Raw genomic sequence first — 24,487 nt, forward strand, 5'->3', positions numbered from 1 at the left:
TTTCAAGTAGAACAAGTAGAGAACAGGTATAAAGGTAAAATTAAATCAAACATATGTTTTGGGTGATTTTAGAAACTTAAGTTTAAAAATATTATTAGAATTTCTTTTTAGCAATAAAAGAAAGCGAATACCTACTTGCCAGGGGAAACCACATGTATAGCAAGATCATAATTGATTAAAATTCTACTTCCCCCAAAATTAAGATAGTAAATACTAAAATATCTATTCTCGACAAATATGATCTTTCTTATAACTTTATCAGACCTGTTCTACTACTTGCTTATAAACTGCTGCATGTATACATATTTAGTTTACTATTATATATAATACATATTTCATAAATAGGTAGGTAATTAATTAGAATTGGTGACTATTTAAAATAGTGGCAAAAAAATAAGCTATAATAAAGGAGGGAAATGAAATTAACTAAATATATTCTATGGTAACTAAAAAGTTAGTTTTAGAAGCTCATTATATGGTTTAAACCAATAAGAATAACTTAAAAATTGCATTCCTTGTTTTCAATTTTGATTTTTATACAAAATAATGTTTTTTATATAAATTAATGTCATATGGTATATGATACAATAGTAGATATACATAAAGTTTTAAAACATATACAAGTACAACAAAATAAAATAAAATAATATCGTGTCTCAAATAATAGAGAACAAAATCAACTTGGAGGTAAATTTTTGAGCAAGCAATGTTTCAAAATAAAAAACAGTAAAAATCACAATAAATCTTCACGTCAAAGTTTAAATAGATAAAATATATTTTCATCTTTGTAATGATGATGAACTTTATACCAGGGAAAGGACATCTTACCTAAAAAGTTTTACCTTAAATTTTTCCGCTAATAGTAAAAATTATCATTATTTCAACCAGGGTGCCGGAGCCGTATAATTTTGATGCGGCTCCGGCTCCGCGGAGCCGTATTTGGAAATACGGCTACAGCTCCGGCTCCTACCTTAAAATTAATATATCAATTTTTTTTCATTATTGAATTTGATAAAATAGAATAAATAATATAAAATATTTTGCTTTTATTTGATTAAAGCTATATAAAAGTAGAAGGATGTGTGTCTATTTGTTAAATAACAATAGTTTTTCAGTTTATTATATGAAAATAGACCGTTGCTAAATTATAATACTACTTTAAAAAATCTTTTGATTTTTAGCTAGTCCGGAGCCGGAGCCGTTTTTAACGAAAAATACGGCTCCGGATCCGGCTCCACCAAAAATGTTGCTGCTCCCGGCTCCGGCTCCGGAACACTGATTTCAACAAAAGATACTCTTCTGCAACTTTTATTACAAAAGAAATATTCTAATTGCTGTATTCTTTGTGGAAAAGTTTGATGGATGCAAGTTTATCTTTAAGTGGATTCCTGGATGATAAATGAATATTGGTGTTTGTTATCAAATGTACCTTGCAAACTAATAAGCAAGTAATGGAGTACATGCATTAATTAGTTAGATACACAAATGTGCTTGCTGTGTTTTGGAAAGTCTTATGAATCACGTATCTTCTTAGTAGATCTAATTAAGAATCATATAGTTATGCTTATGCTTTAGTAATTATACTATTCCGTTTTACATTTAAGTACTAGAAATCATATTAACTTATAGTGTCTCTATACTAAAAACTTTTGATTTTTTTATTAGTTTCTGGAAAGTATGCTAAGGCATATTATTCTTATTTAAAATGAAACAATACAGTAATTTCGTGAATTGGGTACTATAAAAACAAAGATTAACAAAAGTTAAAGGTTCATTATCTCTTCCAAAACACAGAAATACCTTCTGTATCTAACTGTGATTGTAATAAATATGTAATAAGATTATCACCAAACATTGCACTTTAAAACAAGAGATTCAAATATCACATACACATTACACAAATAAGGAATAAAATTCTGATAAATAAAAAGTTAAAAAAGGAAATCATCTCGATTAGCAATAAATAGCTTGCAACACATTAGAACATTTAGCATAAAAAGCAAAACATTGAGAAATAACACTGCTTATTTTAAAAATTTAAAAGTAGTTTATGATTTTTCAACCTTTCCTATTTCTTATTATTCAGAATACCCATTCCCGTTAAATTGTGACTAATACATTATACATAACGTCTTTCAAATTCATTTATTAAGTACAGTTTTCCTTAGGTAAATACTTTAAAGAGGGGGGGGGGGGGGCGAAAGTGACACTTTTTGAAACCAAAACTAAAAGTCAAAGGAACTCAACAAAAAAAAGTGTTACAGGTCTGACATTTTGCATGGCAGTTGCTTTATAGGGGTACAATATGGAACTGTGAAAAAACGGCGGCGCAACCGCCGAGAAAAGGCAACAAAAATCACGGCGGGAAACGGCGGTTTTCGGCGGTTGCGCCGCCGTTTCTTCACAGTTCCATATTGTACCCCTATAAAGCAACTGCCATGCAAAATCTCAGACCTGTAACCCTTATTTTAGTTCAGTTCCTTTGTTGACTCTTAGTTTTGGTTTCAAAAAGTGTCACTTTCGCCCCCCCCCCCCCCCTTTAAATAAACTAGGTATGGCACTTTTCTCAATAATACAGAGTAATTCTAAAACTTTATTCATAAACCAGAACAATAGATAAGGAACTTATAAGGAAATAGAAAAAGGAATTTGCTTTTGACTTTTTATTTTTATGTTACAATGTAATTCAAAAGCCAAAATCTCATATTATTTTTGTTTGCAAAATTTTCTTTTAGTACCATATCTCTGTTACATATGTTACATTTTTTCCTAATATATCTGACTAAAACGTAATACTTTTTTGTATTTTATATAAGTACCTATGCAAAGACTAAAAATCATTCAATATAATGCTATCCAAGCAGCTTTTGTTTCTCAGTTACACTAAAATTTATCTTTGGTTGATAGGAATACAAAAATGTTGATGATAGAACAAGGATTGTTCCTGGAAGAAAGAATCCTGATGGACGCAGGTCATCCAACACCAGCCAGGACAACATGCTCGACAACAGGATGGATATTGATGTTGCAAAGCCTTTGAGAATATTGTCGGCATATTTGATTGTAGCTGCAACTACTAATCCCCCAATAGCTTGTATAACAACTATGGTCCAAACAAGAGGAGTAAATCCGTAGAATAATCCTTTTTCTCTGACAATATGAAAATCTTGTTGGATGACGGCCAAGCCCGCCAACAAAACTGAAAATACACCCAGTTGCAGGTTTCTTAAAATTATGGATGGTTGGGCACTGGCTTTCAACTGTTTTTCATAAAATACTCCGGCAAATCCGGATGAAAAACAAGATATTAGCACCGCTACTAGACCAACAAAATGGTCTTGCACAAACAGGCCAGCCTTGATTATGCTTGGCGGATTTTCTGGCAGTTTGTCAGGATCAATAACTTCCCGCATTTTATCGTGTGATGGCAATTGTACAAGAGCTACGCCGAATGTTAACAGGACTAGGCTTATCCATTGGCGAGCTGTTAACTTTTTATTGAGTAATATAACCGAAAACACGGCTGTGGTTAAAATCTTGAGTTGGTAGGTTACTTGGTAGGTGGCTGCATCTAAATTTTTCAGAGCAACAAAAAGCAAATTGTTTTGTACGGTGTATAACATAGCTGGAACGCCTAGGAGTAAGGTTTCTTTGGGTTTTCGTACAACTTCATCTACATAAATTCTAAGAGACTTGTGAACACTTAGCCCTTGCTGGAAGAGTAGTATAACTATGACCATGGAGTATTTAAGGCACTCGTTAGCAAGAACAAGACTTGATCCAAGGTAGGGTTGAGCTGTGTTGGATACGGTTAGACTGTAGCGCAGTAGTATGACTGTCAGCGTTGTTTGGATGACCAGGACAAACAGAATCAAACCTTTATCAAACAAGCTTATAATTAAGATATTATCTACGCGTTTTCATAAAACTTAACAGAAACTCAATATTTTGAACTTGTAGAAAGAAGCCAAAAACTTATCGACCTTATTCATTCAAAACTAAATAGAAGAGCCATCTTAGAAATGTTCATTTAAAGAAATAAAATATGTAATTTACCTATATACTATCTATATTTCCTTGCAATACAAAGTTACAAACAGAATTAAGACAATTAAGGACCTCATAACAAAGAGAGGGGTAGGTTTCTGGTAGAATCCGTAAAGGTGTGTGTTTTAAGGCTTAGAAATAGAAGTAGAACGATAATATTCACTAAATATGTGTATTTCTTATTGAAAAGAACTATAGACAAAGTTTTTTTTAGTTAACATAAATTTTTATCGTTCTACTACTATTTTTAACTTATAACACATAACCTTTACGGATTCTACCAGAAACCTACCCCTATCTTATTAACAGTTTTTAAAATGAAATATAGCCTTTGGGTAACATTTTACCTTTTCTTAAACTTATATTATTTTAAATTACACCTGTCAAAAGATATCAATTTCGAGTGTTTATTTATTTTGATTAAAACTAATGTTTAATCCCTTTAATTACAAGGCTTATACAACTTAAATCTTTCTGAGAAGAATTTTATTAAATAAAAATGTAAGCTTTCCTGCAAGTTTTGAATCGTTCATGATGCATGAACTTTTAATAGAAATTTTTTTTAAAAAAATTTTTAGGTAATATATTTTATTTTTTTATTCTTTAATAAATATAATTTCGTTCTCTCATTTTTTTATATTCATTCACCTGAAATTTAAATATATCTAAAATCCACAGAATTTACTATTTTTTACAAGAGATTTTACATTTTTAAGTCTTTAAAAACAAAATTTACATAATATTTTTTTCACTTCAACTTTTTGGCATTTTAAATCACTTAAATATGTCACTTTTTCCATTTTTATCACATATTTAATGAAACTAGAATTATTTTTATTTTACGAAAATTCCATGACAATAGTAAAGTTTTCCATTGTTGTAATTCTGAAAGTCTGTAAAGAAATGTATAGAGGAGCTGCAGAAAGTTTTCAGGGTTGCCGTTTCTTAGAAATATCTAATAATAAACAATGCTTTATTTCTTTAATATTAAACTTAAAAATACAGAAATGAACTCTTATTTACTTTTTAAGGTGTAATTTAAATAAAAATTTATTTTTTTAAAACTTATAAACAGCTGATTTAATTAAAATAAAACAAAAACAACATTAATTTTGGCAACTATGTCTGAAAGACGGAGATTAGTTTGGCTTGGCAAACTAAAAATTGACGGATTTTTTTCAACGTCAAAGCTAGCTTTGTCAATTTTAATTTTGAAAAATCCACAATTTTAGATATTTTCGCGCATTTTTAATGAAAACTCAAATGTTGACAAATAGAAAAAAAAACATTTTTTGAAAATTATTTTCAACTTTAAAAAATTTCGTTAAAATAAGACAAACGCGGTATTAAAAGTTATCACTTTAATTATTTTCTTAATTAATTGAGACCAAGAAAATTTTAGTTCTTTGTCTGATGGTAAAGATCTCGAAATGTTCTATAATAAACTTTTTTTACTATATTACTTGTAAATAAACATTCTATATATACTCCAGAATTTTATATGCCTGAAAAACTCTTAAAAACAACAGATAATTTGAGAAAAAAAAATGTTAAAGCCTTTTAAGCTTGTTGCTTATAAATAAAATAATGAGAAAAATTGTATTATATTAATTTTTAAAAATAATTTTAATCTATGATAAAAAAAGCTTTCCATGAATACTTTGTCTATGAAAGTTGTCTGCTTTTGATGGAAATACTATCCAATAGGAACAAATCCAAATCTTAAATCTAATTTCTCATTGGTCGAAATTTTGGAGGCTTGCAAATAGATGTAAACATTGGAGTTGCCAAATTTAAAATGTTAAAATTTGAAAAAAATAACTATTTATTTTTTTTTAGCAACATGTTTTGGCGTTCTCCTCGACAACGAACAACTATTTTAGGTTAGGTTAGGTTATAGGCTAGGGAGCCGAGCGCTGCGGCTTGGCAGGCAAGGGGGCTGAGCGCTGCGGCTAGGGATCCGAGTGCTGCGGCCAGAACTGTTCGTTTTTGGGGGGAGGGGGGGGGGGGGGTTACTAAAATTTTTAAAATTGAAAAAAATTCCAAGAGGATATTAACAAATTTTTCTTTAAAAATGGTAAAGAAATAACAAATAAAACTTTTTACTTTATTTTTTAAAAAATAATTAATTGAATTATAATAAATTCGGCAGCCCCGAGAAATTCCGACAACAGAATTTCAGAAATAAAAAAAGATGGCGATGGTGGTCGTCTCTAATCTTTTTTGTCGTCTTATTAATTTTATCAAAATTTCAATTATTTCATCAAATAAGAAATTAATTTATGAAGTTTTACAGTGAAATTATAGAAAATATTAAAACTAACAAATTTATATTAATAAAGTGATTTTAAATATAAAATTATAGATATTTTAATCAAATATTTAAAATACGTCGTATTCCAGATTTTTAATTTAAGAAAATTTTGACGACCTCCTATAAGATTTGACGACATTTTTTACAAGAAAATTGTCCGTCGATTTTTTTTATGTAGGCCTAAGGCCTTAATATGTAAACATTGGCTTTGATTTTACACATCGTGTTACGTTTATATTATTACAATTCTTTGAAATTTAAACATTTATTTTCAAAATATTATTAATTTATTTTTGGATGTTTTTTTATCTTTGCCTTTTTAGATTAACAAATATTTTCCTATCCTTAAGGTATTTCTTTTCTGCCCGTTCAGATTTCGCTAACCGTACCACTGAACCGATCGAGTTACTGAAGGGAAGCTTTATATAGGTCCCCTCTGACATTAAAGTACTAAACTAGCTTGTTAACTCTTTTCGATCGAATACGAAGCCTCTAGGGGCACAATCATTAGTCATCTTTAATAAATATAATACACAGATAAACATACAACTACTTTGTAAATAAGTATTTGCTTTTTTAATTTCAGAAGGCAATCAAGCTGATAAAATGGCTTATAAATACAAACCAATCAAGGATGAAATCCTTGGATCTGACTCGGAAGGTTAGTTTAAGTTTACCAAGCTAATCTTTAGCAAGTTGAAGTACAAATATAACTTCTTTCAGAATGTATTTATGGCAGCTGTTCTATAGTAATCCACAATTGTTATAAAAATTTTAATATATAAGTGATTTAACTAGTGATGGCGTTCCGTCGAATTTTTGGGCCGAATTCGGATTCCGGATTCTTAAAGAATCCGTCAAAAAAAGTGGCGGATTCCGGATTCAGATTCCGAATTCTAGCAATATTTTAAAAGGATTTAAATTTTTTTTTTAAATTAAGTGGTACATATGTCCTGAAAATCAATGTTCTTGGTGTTCTCTAAAATTCACTTCCGAGAATCGAACTAGATTTTAAAAGATTTTATATATAATGGAATATCTTTGCCTTCAAGTTCAAAGAGGAGGAGTTGAAAGAAAAAACTCAAGACGCTAATTTTAGCCTACCAAATAAGAATCCAGAATCCGCTATTAAAAATCGGATTTCGGATTCGGATTCCAAAATTGGCCAAAAATTGGGCGGATTCCGGATCCGGATATTATCTTATATTTGAGACTTGAGATCGAACATATCACTTTAATTCTTTTAACATGATTCCTCTAATAACAAACAACGCGCTATAAGAAAACTAATTTGTACCTAAGGACCTAGCTGCATTATCATTAATTCTGTTCATTAAATTTCAAACTTTTCAAAGATATCGACGGAGATATAGCAGAGGAGGGAGAGGGAGACACACTGCATGAAGAACAGGATGGACAAATTATGGAGGGAGATGCACAGCAACAACAACAAGATCTTGAGGGCGAGACAGTGGCTTTTGAACTTGGAGGGGATGAAGAACTAATAACGGTAAATATCTGAAAATATGTAAAATGTAAAATTCTTATTAGGTACCTACCTATTTAGAATTAGTTTAAATTTTTGTTTCACAATTTGATATCTTTCAAAGAAATCAATGTGTGTTTGAATATTGTTATCAATATTGAAATAAGATGTTCCAAGAACTTAAATACACTTATGATTCCCAATTAAGGGGGGGGGGGGGGGCGGGGTTCTGACACATTTGCGTAAACCTGGTATATAGGCTTTATCTTTGGACTGAGAGGATAGGTTATTAGAGATAAATTCATTCTTATATGATGAATTTTCCCAAGTTTTAAGATTTTTTGGATAGGCCTCCAGGTTTCGGAGCTCCAGGCCTCCAGGTGCTCTCTGTACAGGTAAAAAATAAAAATCTAATTTTTTTTGAAGAGTTAGAGGTCAACTTATAAAACAAAATATGCATCTTTTTGAATGTTATTCACATATTTGAAGAAAAAACATACATATTTTGTTTCAAAAGCTGACATCTTACTCTTTAAAAAAAATTAGATTTTTAATTTTTACCTATACAGAGAGCACCTGGAGGCCTGGAGCTCCGGAACCTGGAGACCTATCCAAAAAATCTTAAAACTTGGGAAAATTCATCATATAAGAATGATTTTATCTTTAATATAAAGCTTTACCAACCAGGTTTACGCAAATGTGTCAGAACCCCCCCCCCCCCCTTATTAAATATATTACGAGGTCATATATTTGTTTTGTTTATAATCTTATCTGTAATATTTAATTTTTTAAAAACAATATTACTCTATAAACAGGTACAAAAATAACACTGAAACAATTAAGATCTATTAAGGAATTATTTGTTCAGGGAGATATAAAAACAAATGGAGAACAAACAATAAGAATTATAAAAGGAGAAAAACATAAACAAGTTATTGAACAGGTAAAATCGTTTTTCACATCTGGGATAAATTCAAATGTAGCGCAGCCAAAAAACAATTTTTTAACTAAAGGCGGATTAAAAGCAGTCCGACGGCTATTGTTGTTTTATACTTAATTATGATCCATATTAATGGGAATGTTGTCAAGAAGTTTCAGCCTTCTATCTTTTATAGGAGCTGAGAAAATCACGTTTCCCCCCAAACGTTTCTTACGGATAGACGGACATTTATATTATAGAGTAGCTTCGCTACTAAAAAAAAAATAATGCAATTTTAAATGTATGAACCCTAACACCATATTAAATGAGAATGTAAATAGTTCTAATATATTAACTTTAGGATGGTGTTCTGATCCTTGGTACCGTAGACTCTGAGCTGCCTGCTGGTTCTACTGTCATTGCACAAGGTAGGTACTTTTTCTGTTCTACAAAAAAAATTCCATTTTAATGCTTCAGACAATAGAAATTTTACCTGAAAAATTAAGCAAAATCCAATCGTTAGAACTAATACTATATCGTGTACTAGCGGCTACGCCCCCTAGAGGCCTCTAGTTGCACTTTAAATGTTTTTTTTGTTGAAGTCTCTACGATACCTCTTTATTGCTTTCAAATTCTACGATATCTCTTTATGTGTTGGTTAAGTTTCTCAAATATTTTTTAAAAATTTCAATTTTTAAAATTTTTCTTGGGAGGGTGGTGGTACTCTCCCCCAAAATAGTTATAAACCTTCCCCGGACCTATGAGAACATACCCTGTTAAGGAGAACCCTATCGGTTCAGCGGTTAGCGAGATCCTTAGGTCCAGGCAGACACACATCCCGTTACTTTATTATAAGGATACTTTCTGTTGATTTTTTTTCATTAAATATATTTTGTAGGAAACTTTGAGACAAGTGGACTTCTTGACGAATCCGGTGGAATAGACGCTTCTAGTCTTATCATTGATAACAGCATTCTTAATCAATCTGATCAACTTAACTCAAGTCAAGAGGTTGGTTTTTTTATTATTAAGATTTTCTGAAATATGAACTTAGTACCTAGATGCCTCTTTGGGGCACCCGAGGAAAGGGAGGAAACGGAGTAGATAGGCTTTCCACTTTATATTGTTGTTTCAAGAAAAGTATGAAAAATTTTCCCAGGGCTATTTCTCTTTGGAGGGTAAAGGTACCCTCCCCCAAAATAGTTAGGTATAGACCTTCTCAAGCTTCACTATGAAGAACAATATCGGCCTAGCGGCAAGCGATATCCTTCGGTACATACACACAGACAGAAAGACACACAGACATCCTGTTTCTTTATTATACCTGAGGATCTTCCTATCTATGTATTTATCTAATAATGAATCTATTTGCCCAGGAGGAAGAAGAGGAGGAGGGAGAAGAAGAAGGTGATGAAGAGGAACTGCTAGACTGCCATCTCTGTGGAAAGAAGGTAAACTTTAAGGGGGGGGTTTTTAATGCAACCATCTCGTAATCAGTGATTAAATGGCACTTAGAATTCGAATTTCGATCTGAAATTTTGCATGAGTAATCCTTGGTAGGTCTATTTTCCCTAAATCGAACAAAAAGTTAGAAAAGTAACGGCTGGCGGCTGGCAGCTCAGCCGTTTAGCCGTTTTTTGCCTATTTTCAGGGCAAATTCATCAATAATTACGTAGGAATCAACTTTCAAAGACATATTTTTGGTTTAATTCATGTTAAATGATAGCAATAACCATTTTTTAAATTTCTAGTTCCAGCTGCTAACGGCTAGAACCGGCTGAAAACCGCTGAGAGCTGCCAAGAGTATGAAGTGTAGATATGGCTTGTTACGTGTCTAGGGGTAGGTTTTTATGGCTGCTGAGCTCAAAAATACTTCCAAAACTAGAAGCCGCCCATCCATATGGCAGCTGGGTAACAGCTGCAGCTCAGCTGGGAGTGGCCAGGGGTAGAATGAGTAGATAGGGCTTGTGACGTGTCTAGGGGTAGTTTTTTATGGATGCTGAGCTCAAAAATACTACCAAAAATAGTGGCGGCCCATCCATATGGCAGCTGGGTAACAGCTTCAGCCCAGCTGGGAGCTGCCAAGAGTATGAAGGGTAGATATGGCTTGTGCCGTGTCTAGTGGTAGGTTTTTATAGCTGCTGAGCTCAAAAATACTTCTAAAAATAGTGGCGGCCCATCCATATGGCGGCTGGGTAACAGCTGCAGCTCAGCTGGGAGCGGCCAAGAGTAGAATGAGTATATAGGGCTTGTAACGTGTCTAGGGGTAGGTTTTTATGGCCGCTGAGCTCAAAAATACTTCCAAAAATAGTGGCCGCCCATCCATATGGCAGCTGGGTAACAGCTGCAGTTCAGCTGGGAGCGGCCAAGAGTAGAATTAGTATATAGGGCTTGTGACGTGTCTAGGGGTAGTTTTTTATGGATGCTGAGCTCAAAAATACTACCAAAAATAGTGGCGGCCCATCCATATGGCAGCTGGGTAACAGCTGCAGCCCAGCTGGGAGTTGCCAAGAGTATGAAGGGTAGATATGGCTTGTGACGTGTCTAGGGGTAGGTTTTTATAGCTGCTGAGCTCAAAAATACTTCCAAAAATAGTGGCCGCCCATCCATATGGCGGCTGGGTAACAGCTGCAGCTCAGCTGGGAGCGGCCAAGAGTAGAATGAGTATATAGGGCTTGTGACGTGTCTAGGGGTAAGTTTTTATGGGTGCTGACCTCAAAAATACTACCAAAAATAGTGGCGGCCTATCCATATGACAGCTGGGTAACAGCTGCAGCCCAGCTGGGAGCGGCCAAGAGTAGAATGAGTATATAGGGCTTGTGACTTGTCTATGGTTAGGTTTTTATGGGTGCTGACCTCAAAAATACTACTAAAAATATCGGAGGCTCATCCATATTGTGGCTGGGTAACAGCTACAGCTCAGCTGGGAGCAGCCAAGAGTAGAATGAGTACATAGGGATTGTGACTTGTCTATGGTTAGGTTTTTATGGGTGCTGACCTCAAAAATACTACTAAAAATAGAGGCGGCCCATCTTTATGGCAGCTGGGTAACAGATGCAGCTCAGCTAGAAGTGGCCAAGAGTAGAATGAGTACACAGGGCTTGTGACGTGTCAAGGGGTAGGTTTTTATGGCTGCTAAGCTAAAAAAAACTACCAAAAATTATAGTGGCCCATCCATATGGTTGCTGGGTAAAAGCTGCAGCTGTGCAGTAAGCCGTTGTTTAAGACTCAGTTGTAAGCACTTTTTGGGATTATTGAAGGGTAACCAAATATTGAATATTTAAGTATTGATTTAGTTGTTAAACAGCTGAAATTGGCTGAGAACAGTTACCAACAGATAAAGGTAAAGGTTTAAGACATTGCTTGTGATGTGTCAAGGAGGTATCAAAAAATTTATTATTTCAGTAGAATTAAACTTCTCCCAATTAACATTATAACTTTTTTTCGTGGACATATTACTAGTAACACTTTTTTAATTTCTAGATTTCACTGAAAACTACCAAAAACCTCTGAAAACAGTTATTAACAGCCAAAAGTATATGTTATAGATATAGCATGTGAAATTTCAAGGGGTAGGTCTTAACTTTTTATGGGGGTGTTGAGCTAAAAAATACTACCAATAATAGTGGGGGCCCATCCATATGGACCCTGGGTAACAGCTATAGCTGAGCAACAGCCATTACCCTGATGCCATATGGATCAGCCTTTCTATTTTTGGGGAGTATTAATAAGCTTGGCACCCATAAAAACTTACCCCACACATCACAAGCTATGTCTTAAACTTTTACTTATGTCTGTAACTGTTCTAACAACTAAATCAATGAAATATTCAATATTTTGTTATCCTTCAATAGTCCCAAAAAGTGCCCACTTTACTGCACAGCTGCAGCTGTTACCAAGCAAGCATATGGATGGGCCACCACTATTTTTGGTAGTTTTTTGAGCTTAGCACCCATAAAAACCTACCCCTAGACACGTCACAATCCCTATCTACTCATTCTACTCTTTGCCGCTCCCAGCTGAGCTGCAGCTGTTACCCAGCTGAAATATGGATGGACCGATACTATTTTTGGTAGCACTTTTGAGCTCAGCACCCATAAAAACCTAACCATAGACAAGTCACAAGCCCTATGTACTTATTCTACTTTTGGCCGCTCCCAGCTGGGCTGCAGCTGTTACCCAGCCGCCATATGGATGGGCCGCCACTATTTTTGGTAGTATTTTTGAGCTCAGCACCCATAAAAACCTACCCCTAGACACGTCACAAGCCCTATGTACTTATTCTACTCTTGGCTGCTCCCAGCTGAGCTGCAGCTGTTACCCAGCTGCCATATGGATGGGCCGCCACTATTTTTGGTAGTATTTTTGAGGTCAGCACCCATAAAAACCTACCCCTAGACACGTCACAAGCCCTATCTACTCATTCTACCCCTGGCCGCTCCCAGCTGAGCTGCAGCTGTTACCCAGCTGCCATATGGATGGGTGGCCACTATTTTTAATAGTATTTTTGAGCTCAGCAGCCATAAAAACCTAACCCTAGATACGTCACAAGCTATATCTACCCTTTATAGTGCTGGCAGCTCCCAGCCGGTTCTAGCCGTTTAGCAGCTGGAACTAGAAATTAAAAAATGGTTATTGCTATCATTTACCATGAATTAAACCAAAAATATGTTTTTAAAAGTTGATTCCTACGTAATTAATGATTAATTTGCCCTGAAAATAGGCAAAAAACGGCTAAACGGCTGAGCTGCCAACCGCCAGCCGTTACTTTTCCAACTTTTTTTTTCAATTTAGGGAAAATAGACCTACCAAGGATTACTCATGCAAAATTTCAGATCGAAATTCGAATTCTAAGTGCCATTTAATCACTGATTACGAGATGGTTGCATTAAAAACCCCCCCCCTTATATACAACATATGTCTTACAAACCAACAAAATAAATAGATTAATAATATCTAGAGAATTTGAATAAACAGTTTTTTTTCTAGTAGATAATGTTTTAGATTTATTATTATTAAAGTTTTCCAAACTTATGTGCATGGCTATTACCCACATTATGCGCACATGGAGCACAACAAAATCTTAATTTTGATTCTTTTTTTATATAATGTATTAAAGATCACATAGTTATTAGTAATATTTTCATTTAACAACTATTTGGAGAAAGAAATATTAAACCTGTCAATACAAAATTTTATCTGAAATTCTAATTATCTTATATATTTAGGTGACCCAACTAGACAAACACATTTTGAACAACCACGGAGAGAAGGTTGAATGTCAGCTGTGTCACGAATACTTTCCTGTCGGGAACCTGCGCTGGCATATTCTCAAAGAACATTGTCATAATAAGGTAAGCTTTTTCTTCAACTGTATCGTGTCCGCTAGTTGTTAAAAAGTTCGTTCTAGTACACATCTTAACTGAAAACGTTAAAAATCGCTAGGTACCTAATAAGTTTTAAAGTAGCTGGAATGACTTTTTCTAAAGTTTTAAGATATGTGAAATACCTTTTTTATTCACAGGCGCAATTTTTACAATGAACAATTTAAAATTTCCACTCAAGGTCATACAAGAATAGCGGGTTGATTGTATATTGTGTGTCTACTAAAATTGTTGGAGGTATTAAACACACATGAACCACACGCTAAAAAATGTTTTATTTAGTTGTATTGTCGTGTTTCAGGTGACCGAGTGTTCATTATGTGAACAGAAGTTTGTGACAAAGAACGCTCTGAAGAATCACATTAAACAAATTCATTTGGGAGAAACTTCAACGTGTCATATCTGCCATAAAGAATATAAAGATCTTTACCATCACGTCAAGGTCAGAATATTTAGACATTAAAATTTGAATAAAGATGACATATTATAACCATAAGTAGTTCAGGGACATGGAACCAGAGGTGGATTCTTAAAAAAATTTGCCCCACTAATCGCTTAGTGGAGCAAAATTATTTTCGTGAAAAATCCTCTAAAATCACATAAAAAATCTGCAAAAATTAAATAAAATCTTATGTTAATAACCCTTCTATGATTTTGTTTAATTTTTGTAGATTTTTAATGTGATTTTGGTGGATTTTTCACGAAAACAATTTTGCCCCACTAAGCGATTAGTGGGGCATTTTTTTAAAGAATCCACCTCAGGACTATTGACAAACAATTAGAAGTAAAATTTCCCCAATTTCTTTTTTCCCTCTCTTTACCCACTTCCCTTTAGTTACAGCACATAACCCCACAATGGTATCCAAAGTTTCAGCAATGTCAAATGGAATTAATTTGCTGAATCACTTCCCTTGGCAATAACAAAGTAATAGTTTTTTAAAAACAGAACAATGCTGTACAAATATATTATATAGGTATAAAATGTTATATAGAATTCCCAAGTTTTTGTGAAAACTAATCTTGTGTATTTTTAGTATTTCCATGAGAGAATCCGTGCATTTGAATGTTCTTATTGCGACAAAAAGTTCCAGGCCAAAAAACTGCTCTATAACCACGTTCAGGTAAACTTGTCACATTAATATTAAGTAAGGGAGGGATGCAACACATAAAAATTATTTTAGGTCGTAATCTTTTTCACTTGAAAATTCAAGTTGCAAATTCTTCATGTAATAAAAAATACGCACTATAAGGGCACACAATTTTTTGATCATTGTTCTACGTTTATTAAAATGTTAAATCTTAGAAAAATTATTTCAAAGAAACTGCTCTTTTGTTTATTTTTTTATTACAATAAAATATCTTCCCAAATATTTTAATTAAGTTAATAAAGGTCATTTTAGAAGAAAATATATTTATCTAAAGGTTATTATTAACAGCAACCTTTTAAATATAAAGGGGGGGGGGGGCGAAAGTGACACTTTTTGAAACCAAAACTAAAAGTCAACAAAGGAACTCAACTAAAAAAAGAGTTACAGGTCTGAGATTTTGCATAACAGTTGCTTCATAGGGGTAAAATATGGAACTGTGAAGAAACGGCGGCGCAAATGCCGAAAACCGCCGTTTCCCGCCGAAATTTTTTTGCCTTTTCTCGGCGGTTTTCAACGGTTGCGACGCCGTTTCTTCACAGTTCCATATTGTACCCCTATAAAGCAACTGCCATGCAAAATGTCAGACCTGTAACTCTTTTTTAGTTGAGTTCCTTTGACTTTTAGTTTTGGTTTCAAAAGGTGTCACTTCGCTTCCCCCCCCTTTTTCTCATAACCTCTATTTTTCTTCATGAGGGTAAATGTTCGAAACCCATCTAAATACTTTTGTACATTTTAGAGTATCCATCTTGGAGAGAAGACTCGTTGCCCCGACTGTCACAAGGATATTTCTGTGGACAACTTCTCAAGACACGTCAGAGAGACTCATGAAAAGGTTGGTTTAAAAAAAAATATGTGCAGCTTTATATTTCATTTTAGTCAAAGTTAAGAGGCCTTTTAGAATTTATCACCTTGGAATTAAATGTGTTTTTATGTGTGTCCTTAGCGCTTCAAACTTCAAGCTGATAGTAAGTCATCTCCAAGTTCCATAGTAGTTTCTAAATTAAATGCAACTTCATTTTTTTTCCAGAGATCATTAAGTATAATAGTTATGGAATTAGCGGGACATTTAACTCAACTTCTAACAGAAAAGATGGTTCAATGCTATAAAGAGAATCCTATCCAGGAATATAAGTAGCTTCCTCCCTTTTTTTCAGGTGATGTAGAACATTTTATGTTTCATTAATCTGTGTTATTTTTAGGTGAAGAAGCCCTGCCCTCATTGTGACAAGGAGTTTGCTATGTCCAATCTTAGTAGGCATATCAGACAGGTTAGTTCAGAAATTCTTTCTGGAGGGGGGGGGGGGGGGCGGTAAAGTTTTGTGAAAACTAGGGTTGGGCCGGATAATTTTTTGGCCGGATACCGGATATCCGGCAAATATCCGGTTATCCGGCTAAATTACCGGATATCCGGCCGGATAACCGGCCAAATTAGCAGATATTAAAGTAGTAAAAAAAAATGGATTTTCTGTAGTCGACTTTGGGGGGCCAGTACTCCCTCCCTGGTTGAGATATGACCTTCAAACTTTGATATGTTCTAGTACATGTCCCTAATAGTATCTGTATACAATTTTAGCTCTATATCTCAACTTTGAAGTGTTTAGCAGCCATTCTTGCAAAAGGTTGATTATTTGAGCATAAGAAAAATGCGCTAAAACCATTTTTAGATGTTGACACCTAAGTTTTTAATTTTCAACTTTACTGTACTTTTTCAACAAAAACTGTAATTTTTTTTGTTGTTTCATAATTTCCCTTAAAAAACGAAGAAAATAAGCCATTAATCATTAAATTCTGATAACTATAAGTGGGGTAAAATTGCTTTCAAAAAAGTGCTCATAAAAAAAACACACTGTATAAAGGGGGGGGGGGGGGGGAAATGTGGTGACTCGTGCCACGACATACCAGCAATTTTATTTTGGGTGCTACTCCCTTAGTTTTAGAGTTAATTGGGTGAAATCTTTTGGGCTGGGTCACTAATTACCCCAACTAGAGGTATCTTTCAAAAAAAACGGCGGCGGGTCCGCCGCTCCCGCCGTTCGCCGCCATTTTCCGCCGCCGCCAAAAAAAAAATTTTTATTGCCTAATTAGATCAGTAAAAAATATTTGAATAAAAAATGGCGGCGGTACCGCCGCTCCCGCCGTCCACCGCCATTTTCCGCCGCCGCCGCCAAAATTTTTTTTATTGCATTTCTCGCCGAATTAGGCAATTTGGAATCATTTGAGACCATGTTATTTTTTTCAAAAATTTTTCTCCTTATAACCAACCCTGTCATTTTTTTCAAATTCTCGTTTATTAAGGTATATCTTAAATTCAGTGCTTCTCCTGTGCTTTTAAAGATATTGAAACAAAATCTTTTGAGGTAGATCAGCAAAAAAATATTTGAATAAAAAATGGCGGCGGTACCACCGCTCCCGCCATCCACTGCCATTTTCCGCCGCCCACAGGACGGCTTGTAAGGGGAAAAATTTTTGAAAAAAATAATATGGTCTCAAATGATTCCAAATTGCCTAATTCGGCGAGAAATGCAATAAAAAAAATTTTGGCGGCGGTGGCGGAAAATGGCGGTCGACGGCGGGAGCGGCGGTACCGCCGCCATTTTTTATTCAAATATTTTTTACTGATCTACCTCAAAAGGTTTTGTCTCAATATCTTTAAAAGCTTGGGAGAAGCACTGAATTTAAGATATACCTTAATAAACGAGAATTTGAAAAAAATGACTAAGTCCCCCCGCAGGGTTGGTTATAAGGGGAAAAATTTTTGAAAAAAATAACATGGTCTCGAATGATTCCAAATTGCCTAATTCGGCGAGAAATGCAATAAAAAAATTTTTGGCGGCGGCGGCGGAAAATGGCGGTGGACGGCGGGAGCGGCGGTACCGCCGCCATTTTTTAGCCGTCCTGTGGGCGGCGGAAAATGGCAGTGGATGGCGGGAGCGGTGGTACCGCCGCCATTTTTTATTCAAATATTTTTTTGCTGATCTACCTCAAAAGATTTTGTTTCAATATCTTTAAAAGCACAGGAGAAGCACTGAATTTAAGATATACCTTAATAAACGAGAATTTGAAAAAAATGACTAAGTCCCCCCGCAGGGTTGGTTATAAGGAGAAAAATTTTTGAAAAAAATAACATGGTCTCAAATGATTCCAAATTGCCTAATTCGGCGAGAAATGCAATAAAAAAAACTTTGGCGGCGGCGGCGGAAAATGGCGGTGGACGGCGGGAGCGGCGGTACCGCCGCCATTTTCTATTCAAATATTTTTTACTGATCTACCTCAAAAGGTTTTGTCTCAATATCTTAAAAAGCTTAGGAGAGGCACTGAATTTAAGATATACCTTGATAAACGAGAATTTGAAAAAAATAAATAAGTCCCACCCCCAAGGTTGGTTATAAGGGGAAAAATTTTTGAAAAAAATAACATGGTCTCAAATGATTCCATATTGCCTAATTCGGCGAGAAATGCAATAAAAATTTTTTTTTTGGCGGCGGCGGAAAATGGCGGCGAACGGCGGGAGCGGCGGACCCGCCGCCGTTTTTTTTGAAAGATACCTCTAGTTGGGGTAATTAGTGACCCAGCCCAAAAGATTTCACCCAATTATCTCTAAAACTAAGGGAGTAGCACCCAAAATAAAATTGCTGGTATGTCGTGGCACGAGTCACCACATTTCCCCCCCCCCCCCCCCTTTACATAAAGTTAAACTTATTCAGAAATAATGTTCTTCTAGCTTCAATAATAAGAAAATTATAGCCATTTAAGATTTTAAAAAGCAGAGATTTTTGGTGTAAAGTATAAAAAAATATAGAGCCGGATATCCGGCCGGATAGTTTCAATATCCGGTATCCGGCCGGATATTGAAAATGGCCGGATATCCGGCCCAACCCTAGTGAAAACATCCTCACATTTCTAGGTATAAAACTTTGGGGACTTTTATCAACTTTTGATTGAGAAATACAAACTTGAATTGTTGAAATATTTCTATGAATTATGTTTATCTTCCTAATTTTTTCTTTCTCTTTGGTTTGGATCATATTGATAATGATAAAATATTACTTATACAGGGGTGTATATTCTGCAAATTTGACCCGGCTGATTGGGGGGTAAAAAAAAATAAAAAATATGTGGTTGGGGGGGGGGGGGGGGATGTAAAAATTAAGAGGACCGAAAGCATTTTTTTTTCTATATTCTCCCCTATTAGGTGAAAAAAAACAAAAAATATGTGGAAGGGGGCATGAAATGAATAACATAAAGAGTTTTGAAAATATTTTTAAAGTTTATCCCCTTCCTTGCTGGAAAAAACTAGGAGGGGAAAAAATAACAAAATTTGCAGCAGGGGAAAAAGAATGAATCTTGTGCAGAATAGTAGTAACTTTCATGAAAGTTTAAGACTTATCTAAATAAACTTATCATAAATATTAGATAATCTTGTAGAACACTCTTTGTGTTACCTTTCTTGTCAATTTTGTTTGGACTTGTACATTAATTTATTCTTATTTTGTACTGACACTCTGCAAGAGTTGATATTCATTTGTTCTTCCGTTTTTGAGCTTCAATTTTATGGATGTTGTGATCCTTGTTTAAATATGTTTTATGATACTAGGTGCACAACAACGAGAGTACAGAGTGCCCCGAGTGTGGAAAAGCGCTGACAATATCCAACCTGAACAAACACATCAAGTCTGTACATAAAAAGATGAAGAAAACTTGCGATATTTGTAATGAGGAGGTCCCATACTCATCTATCAGTGTTCATAAGAGAAAGGTATATTTTTATATTTTGTTAATATTGTAGCTTATCTTAGAAATTGACAATGCAAGGGGATGGGGTATTTTTTAGCCATTTTTCTTGATTTTTAATATTATCTCTTCACCCACAACATTTAAAATAGCCTAGAACATGTCTCTGTGTGTCCATTTGTAGCTTACCAAAAATTTTAGGAGGGGGGGGGGGGTCATAGCAGCAATATTTTGGGGAGTCATACTCCCTTAGTTTCAGAGATAATTGATGAAATCTTTTTGGTTAAGTCAATAGGTACCTAATAAGTTAATAACCCAAAGTTTTGGTATCTTCCATAAAAAAAAAAGATTTTACCCAATTATCTTTAAAAATTAGATGTTAGAATGTTACTGTTATCTCAAAAAATTAAAACAAACAAAAATTTAAACAAATATGATAACTCAATTGGCATTTCACGTCACGAATACCACTCCTCCCCCCTTCCTTTAGACCAAACATGAAAATACTTTGGAGAAGTATAGTTAAACTTACTATGGTCAGATACAACTAATAATTATTTATAATTACAGATTATTATATGCATTATTTCACTTCAGGCGCACGGCATTGGCAAACCAATGGAGGAGATATCTCCGCGCGGCCCCAACCTCAAGCTGCGTAAGCGCTACAGGCAGATGATTGAAAACGAGCTGGAGTTTGACCGGCTGGCGGCTGGCAATGACAGCATGGAGGACGGAGATGATGCCTATACACCTAACGGCAATATTGATGAGGTTAGGCCTATGTTTTGATTTTCAGATTTGATTCGTGTATAATAGGTTGTGAACTTGTAAAACTGGTTCAATCAATTAAATGTAAAATCATATCCGTCTATCCAAGTCCAACTATCTAAATTACACCTTATTTATTGCCTCTTCAAAAGCTTTAACCATGCGGGACACTTATTTTCCATACTTAACTGATCTTAAACAACCTAACCCTTTAAATATTTTCAGTCATTATTGATGGATGAAAGTACCATGGATTCTCAAGAAGGGGAGGACGAACCTATGGAAGCTAAAACTATACAGGTATACAGACAAATAGGAACTGCCATTTACACATCCAGCAAATTTACAGTAGATGTGTTTTCGCCAGTGCAACGGATGTATTTATGACAAACTGGATTTTGACTGTATAAATGACAATAAAATCCATTCTCCTGGCAAACTTGCATCTAGCATATCTAACAGAGGGATAAATATACAGACAGACAAATTGGTGGAGAAATACTTAGACAGATTGGTAAATAGACAGACATGCAGACAGAAAAGTAAATAGTAAATAAACAGACAGACAGATTGGTAAATATACGACAGACAGATTGATAGATAGACACACAGACATGCAGATTGGTAAATATACAGATGGACAGATTGGTAAATATACGACAGACAGATTGATAGATAGACACACAGACATGCAGATTGGTAAATATACAGATGGACAGATTGGTAAATATACGACAGACAGATTGATAGATAGACACACAGACATGCAGATTGGTAAATATACAGATGGACAGATTGGTAAATATACAGACAGACAGATTGATAGATAGACACACAGAAATGCAGATTGGTAAATAGACAAACACAAATATGCATACATACCAAAAAAATAAAGAGTAGAAAAAAAGAAAAAATTTTGGGAGCTGTTACAAAAGTTAACAAAATAAAGAGTACTAGGTACTAAAAACATTTTCCCAGAGCTAGAGGGGGGGAGGGTGAGGAAATGAAATATTTTGCATTAATATTTTTTGTGAGTTAACATATCAAATATTGAATATAGTTAGACATTTATTTAATATAATGAACTAGCGGCTTCGCCCCTAGCCTCTAGGGGCATTGCCCCAAGAGGTTTGATCAAACCAATTTTTCGTATTTTAGATTTAAAATAAAAATAAAAAAAATAGTTATAAACCTTCCCGGGATCTATGAGAAGCTACCCTGTAAAGGAGAACCCGATCGGTTCAGCGGTTAGCGAGATCCTTCGCTACAAACAAACAGACAGACATCGTTCTACTTTGTATTATAGATATAAGGTTATAACCATGTCTGTTTTATTTTAGGTCGGAGAAAAGAACTTTACGTTCTCTTATGCGTCTTAGTGCAATACACAGAATGAAAAAAATCATCAAAAAAACTGAAAAGCTTGTATCAATGTATATAGATGAAAATTATTTTTAAATTGAGTCATTTAATGTATAATATTATTATTATTATTAAACACTACACTGAGAATAGAAAATTAATTCCAAAATGCTGAAGAAACTCCTACCAGGCATCTAAGAATAAATTATATTTGTATATTTTCGATAAAAAGCAAATCACTTTTGTAAGAAGAGAAAATGCTTCGTTTACAATTTTGAAATAGGCATAGACCAATATTTTAAACCTTTAAGTTTTGCTTTAAAAGCTATAGATCCTTCTCAACCCTAGGCTATAAAAGTTGTATTTATGGTTTTGATTTGTGTACCTTATTGCCTCCAATATACAGGGGTGTATATTCTGCATAGGATCCCCGGCTCAGGGGGGGGGGGGGGGGAAATAATAAAAAATAAGTGGTTGGAGGGGAAAAAAATGTAAATATTAAGAAAACTGAAAACATTTTTTCCATTTCGCCCCCCTCCTTGGTTAAAAAAACTAAAAAAATGTGTGGTAGGAGGGATAAAATAAATAACATATAGAGTTCTTTAAATATTTTTTTATTTCCCCCCCTATTTTTAAAGAAAAATCTAGGGGGGAATAAAAATAAAAAATTTTGTAGCAGGGGAAAAAAAATAAATCTTGTGCAGAATATACACCGCTGCCAATATATGTAATGTATTAATAGTCTCTCCTGTTCTACTGTTTGTTTCGTAGAAAATTTATCCACATCCTCGATTTATTTTAACATTCATTCGAATCCGGTGGATAGGAACCGGTTCTCATCCATACGAAAAAATTATGTATAGCATCGTATTATAAACCGCTTTCTACGAATATAAAAATGTACAATCATAAGATTAAAACCAGTTTTCTATATCCGCGGAAAGCGGTTTATAATACGATGAAAGAAATAACTATTCTGAGTACTTTTCATTCGTATTTCTAGAATTTATTCAGCAAAAATAATTTTACATTTGTCTTTTTTTTGGAAAATTATTAATGGGAACTTTAAAATTAAAAAGGTTAAAAAAGAATACAGGGGTGTATATTCTACATGGGATCCCCTGCTCAGGGGGGGGGGGGGGAATAAAAAATAAGTGGTTGGAGGAAAAAAAAATGTAAAAATTAAAAAAACTGAATACATTTTTTCCATTTCCTCCCCTCCTTGGTGAAAAAAACTTTAAAAATGTGTGGTAGGAGGGATAAAATAAATAAAATATAGAGTTCTTTAAATATTTTTCCATTTTCCCCCTACTTGGTGAGAAAAAACTAGGGGGGGAAGAAAAATAAAAAAGTTTGTAGCAGGGGAAAAAAATAAATCTTGTGCAGAATATACACCCCTGATAGAATATTTGGTAAATTTACTTCAAATGAGTTTTTATATAGAAAGGGGACTATGCACGAACGAGGGCAATTGATTTAGGGGACTTTTTGTAGCTTTAAAATATTTAGTCAAATGTCGATTAATATTCTATTTTAAGTCTACTAGCTAAGAATGCTTTTATTTTTGATGTTGTGATTTCTAAGATTAAGGAAAATGATCTCTTGTAGTAGCGTAGCTAATCGAAAACTAAGGTATGTCCGCAAGGCAGCCAAATTGCTATCTTCTTATAATAAAAACATTAAAAATTGTATCAAAAGATCCTTTTTCAATATTTTTTCATCCAAAATGTTTGCAGTTCTTATTGCTGCACTATTAATAAACATAGCTGTCCTTGTTTCTTTTAGTGTTGGGCCAAATACTCTTTTGGCTGGATATCAGATATCCGGCTATATATCTGGTAAACTCCGGATATAGGGAATTTAAAATCAGTTAGATATCCAGTATCCGGATAGTTTCAAATACGGTATCCGGCCGAATTAAAAAATTGGCCGGATATCATTATCTGGCCCAAACCTAGTTTCTATTAAATAATTTTATGTTTAAATTTGGCATTACTAAAGATATTAATTTAGAATTAAAGATATGATTTTATTAAAAATTGTATTAAATAATATAACTTCTCCTGTATATTATATTATAATGTTGTATTGTATCGTTGTGTTAATTTTAAATAACATGTGTATCCTCTCATTTGTTAATTTATTAGTTTAAATTTGTTTAAAAGGGTTAAAAGGGCTTAAAAAGAAAAGAAGGTCAAACATTATATCATTATTCCTATCAAAATCAATAGGTTATTGGGAGCATGCTATCACTAAATTATATTTTTTCCTAGATTTCCTTTAATCTAAACTAACGGATAAGCCCCCTAGAAGCCTCTAGGGGCA

The 24,487-nt window shown here is 34.2% G+C and overlaps 2 protein-coding genes across 3 annotated transcripts; one reads left to right on the top strand and one right to left on the bottom strand.

Annotated features, from left to right (window-relative positions):
• Nucleotides 1-2,520: 2,520 nt before the first annotated feature.
• LOC145312993 (UDP-N-acetylglucosamine transporter-like) lies at nt 2,521-3,884 on the bottom strand. Its single transcript, XM_080152213.1, has one exon. It carries the CDS (start codon nt 3,738-3,740, stop codon nt 2,853-2,855), a length of 888 nt encoding a protein of 295 aa, XP_080008339.1. The 5' UTR covers nt 3,741-3,884; the 3' UTR covers nt 2,521-2,852.
• A 3,049-nt stretch (nt 3,885-6,933) lies between these two features.
• Nucleotides 6,934-22,571, top strand: LOC145313006 (uncharacterized). Of its 2 annotated transcripts, none has more exons than XM_080152225.1 (15): nt 6,934-7,022; nt 7,717-7,871; nt 8,716-8,790; nt 9,128-9,194; nt 9,665-9,777; nt 10,143-10,217; nt 13,995-14,120; nt 14,452-14,592; nt 15,185-15,271; nt 16,035-16,130; nt 16,498-16,566; nt 19,893-20,054; nt 20,627-20,803; nt 21,026-21,100; nt 22,141-22,571. In XM_080152225.1, the coding sequence occupies exons 1-15, from the start codon at nt 6,968-6,970 to the stop codon at nt 22,177-22,179; spliced, it is 1,512 nt and encodes a 503-aa protein (XP_080008351.1). In that variant the 5' UTR covers nt 6,934-6,967; the 3' UTR covers nt 22,180-22,571. The 2 variants fall into 2 exon arrangements, with proteins under 2 accessions (XP_080008351.1, XP_080008352.1); XM_080152226.1 differs by having other exon boundaries at nt 10,146-10,217.
• The last annotated feature ends 1,916 nt before the right edge of the window (nt 22,572-24,487 follow it).

The sequence above is a fragment of the Acartia tonsa genome, chromosome 3 (genome assembly GCF_053477335.1).
Source record: "Acartia tonsa isolate MP-2025a chromosome 3, ASM5347733v1, whole genome shotgun sequence".
Lineage (NCBI taxonomy): Eukaryota > Metazoa > Arthropoda > Copepoda > Calanoida > Acartiidae > Acartia > Acartia tonsa.

Excerpts from the sequence above, each read along its gene's own strand:
- LOC145312993 (XM_080152213.1), bottom strand. The coding sequence starts at position 3,740 with ATGGTCATAGTTATACTACTCTTCCAGCAAGGGCTAAGTGTTCACAAG.
- LOC145313006 (XM_080152225.1), top strand. The coding sequence starts at position 6,968 with ATGGCTTATAAATACAAACCAATCAAGGATGAAATCCTTGGATCTGAC. Across the intron at positions 9,195-9,664 it reads TTCTACTGTCATTGCACAAG|GAAACTTTGAGACAAGTGGA; the intron begins GTAGGTACTTTT and ends TATATTTTGTAG. Across the intron at positions 21,101-22,140 it reads TGGAAGCTAAAACTATACAG|GTCGGAGAAAAGAACTTTAC; the intron begins GTATACAGACAA and ends GTTTTATTTTAG.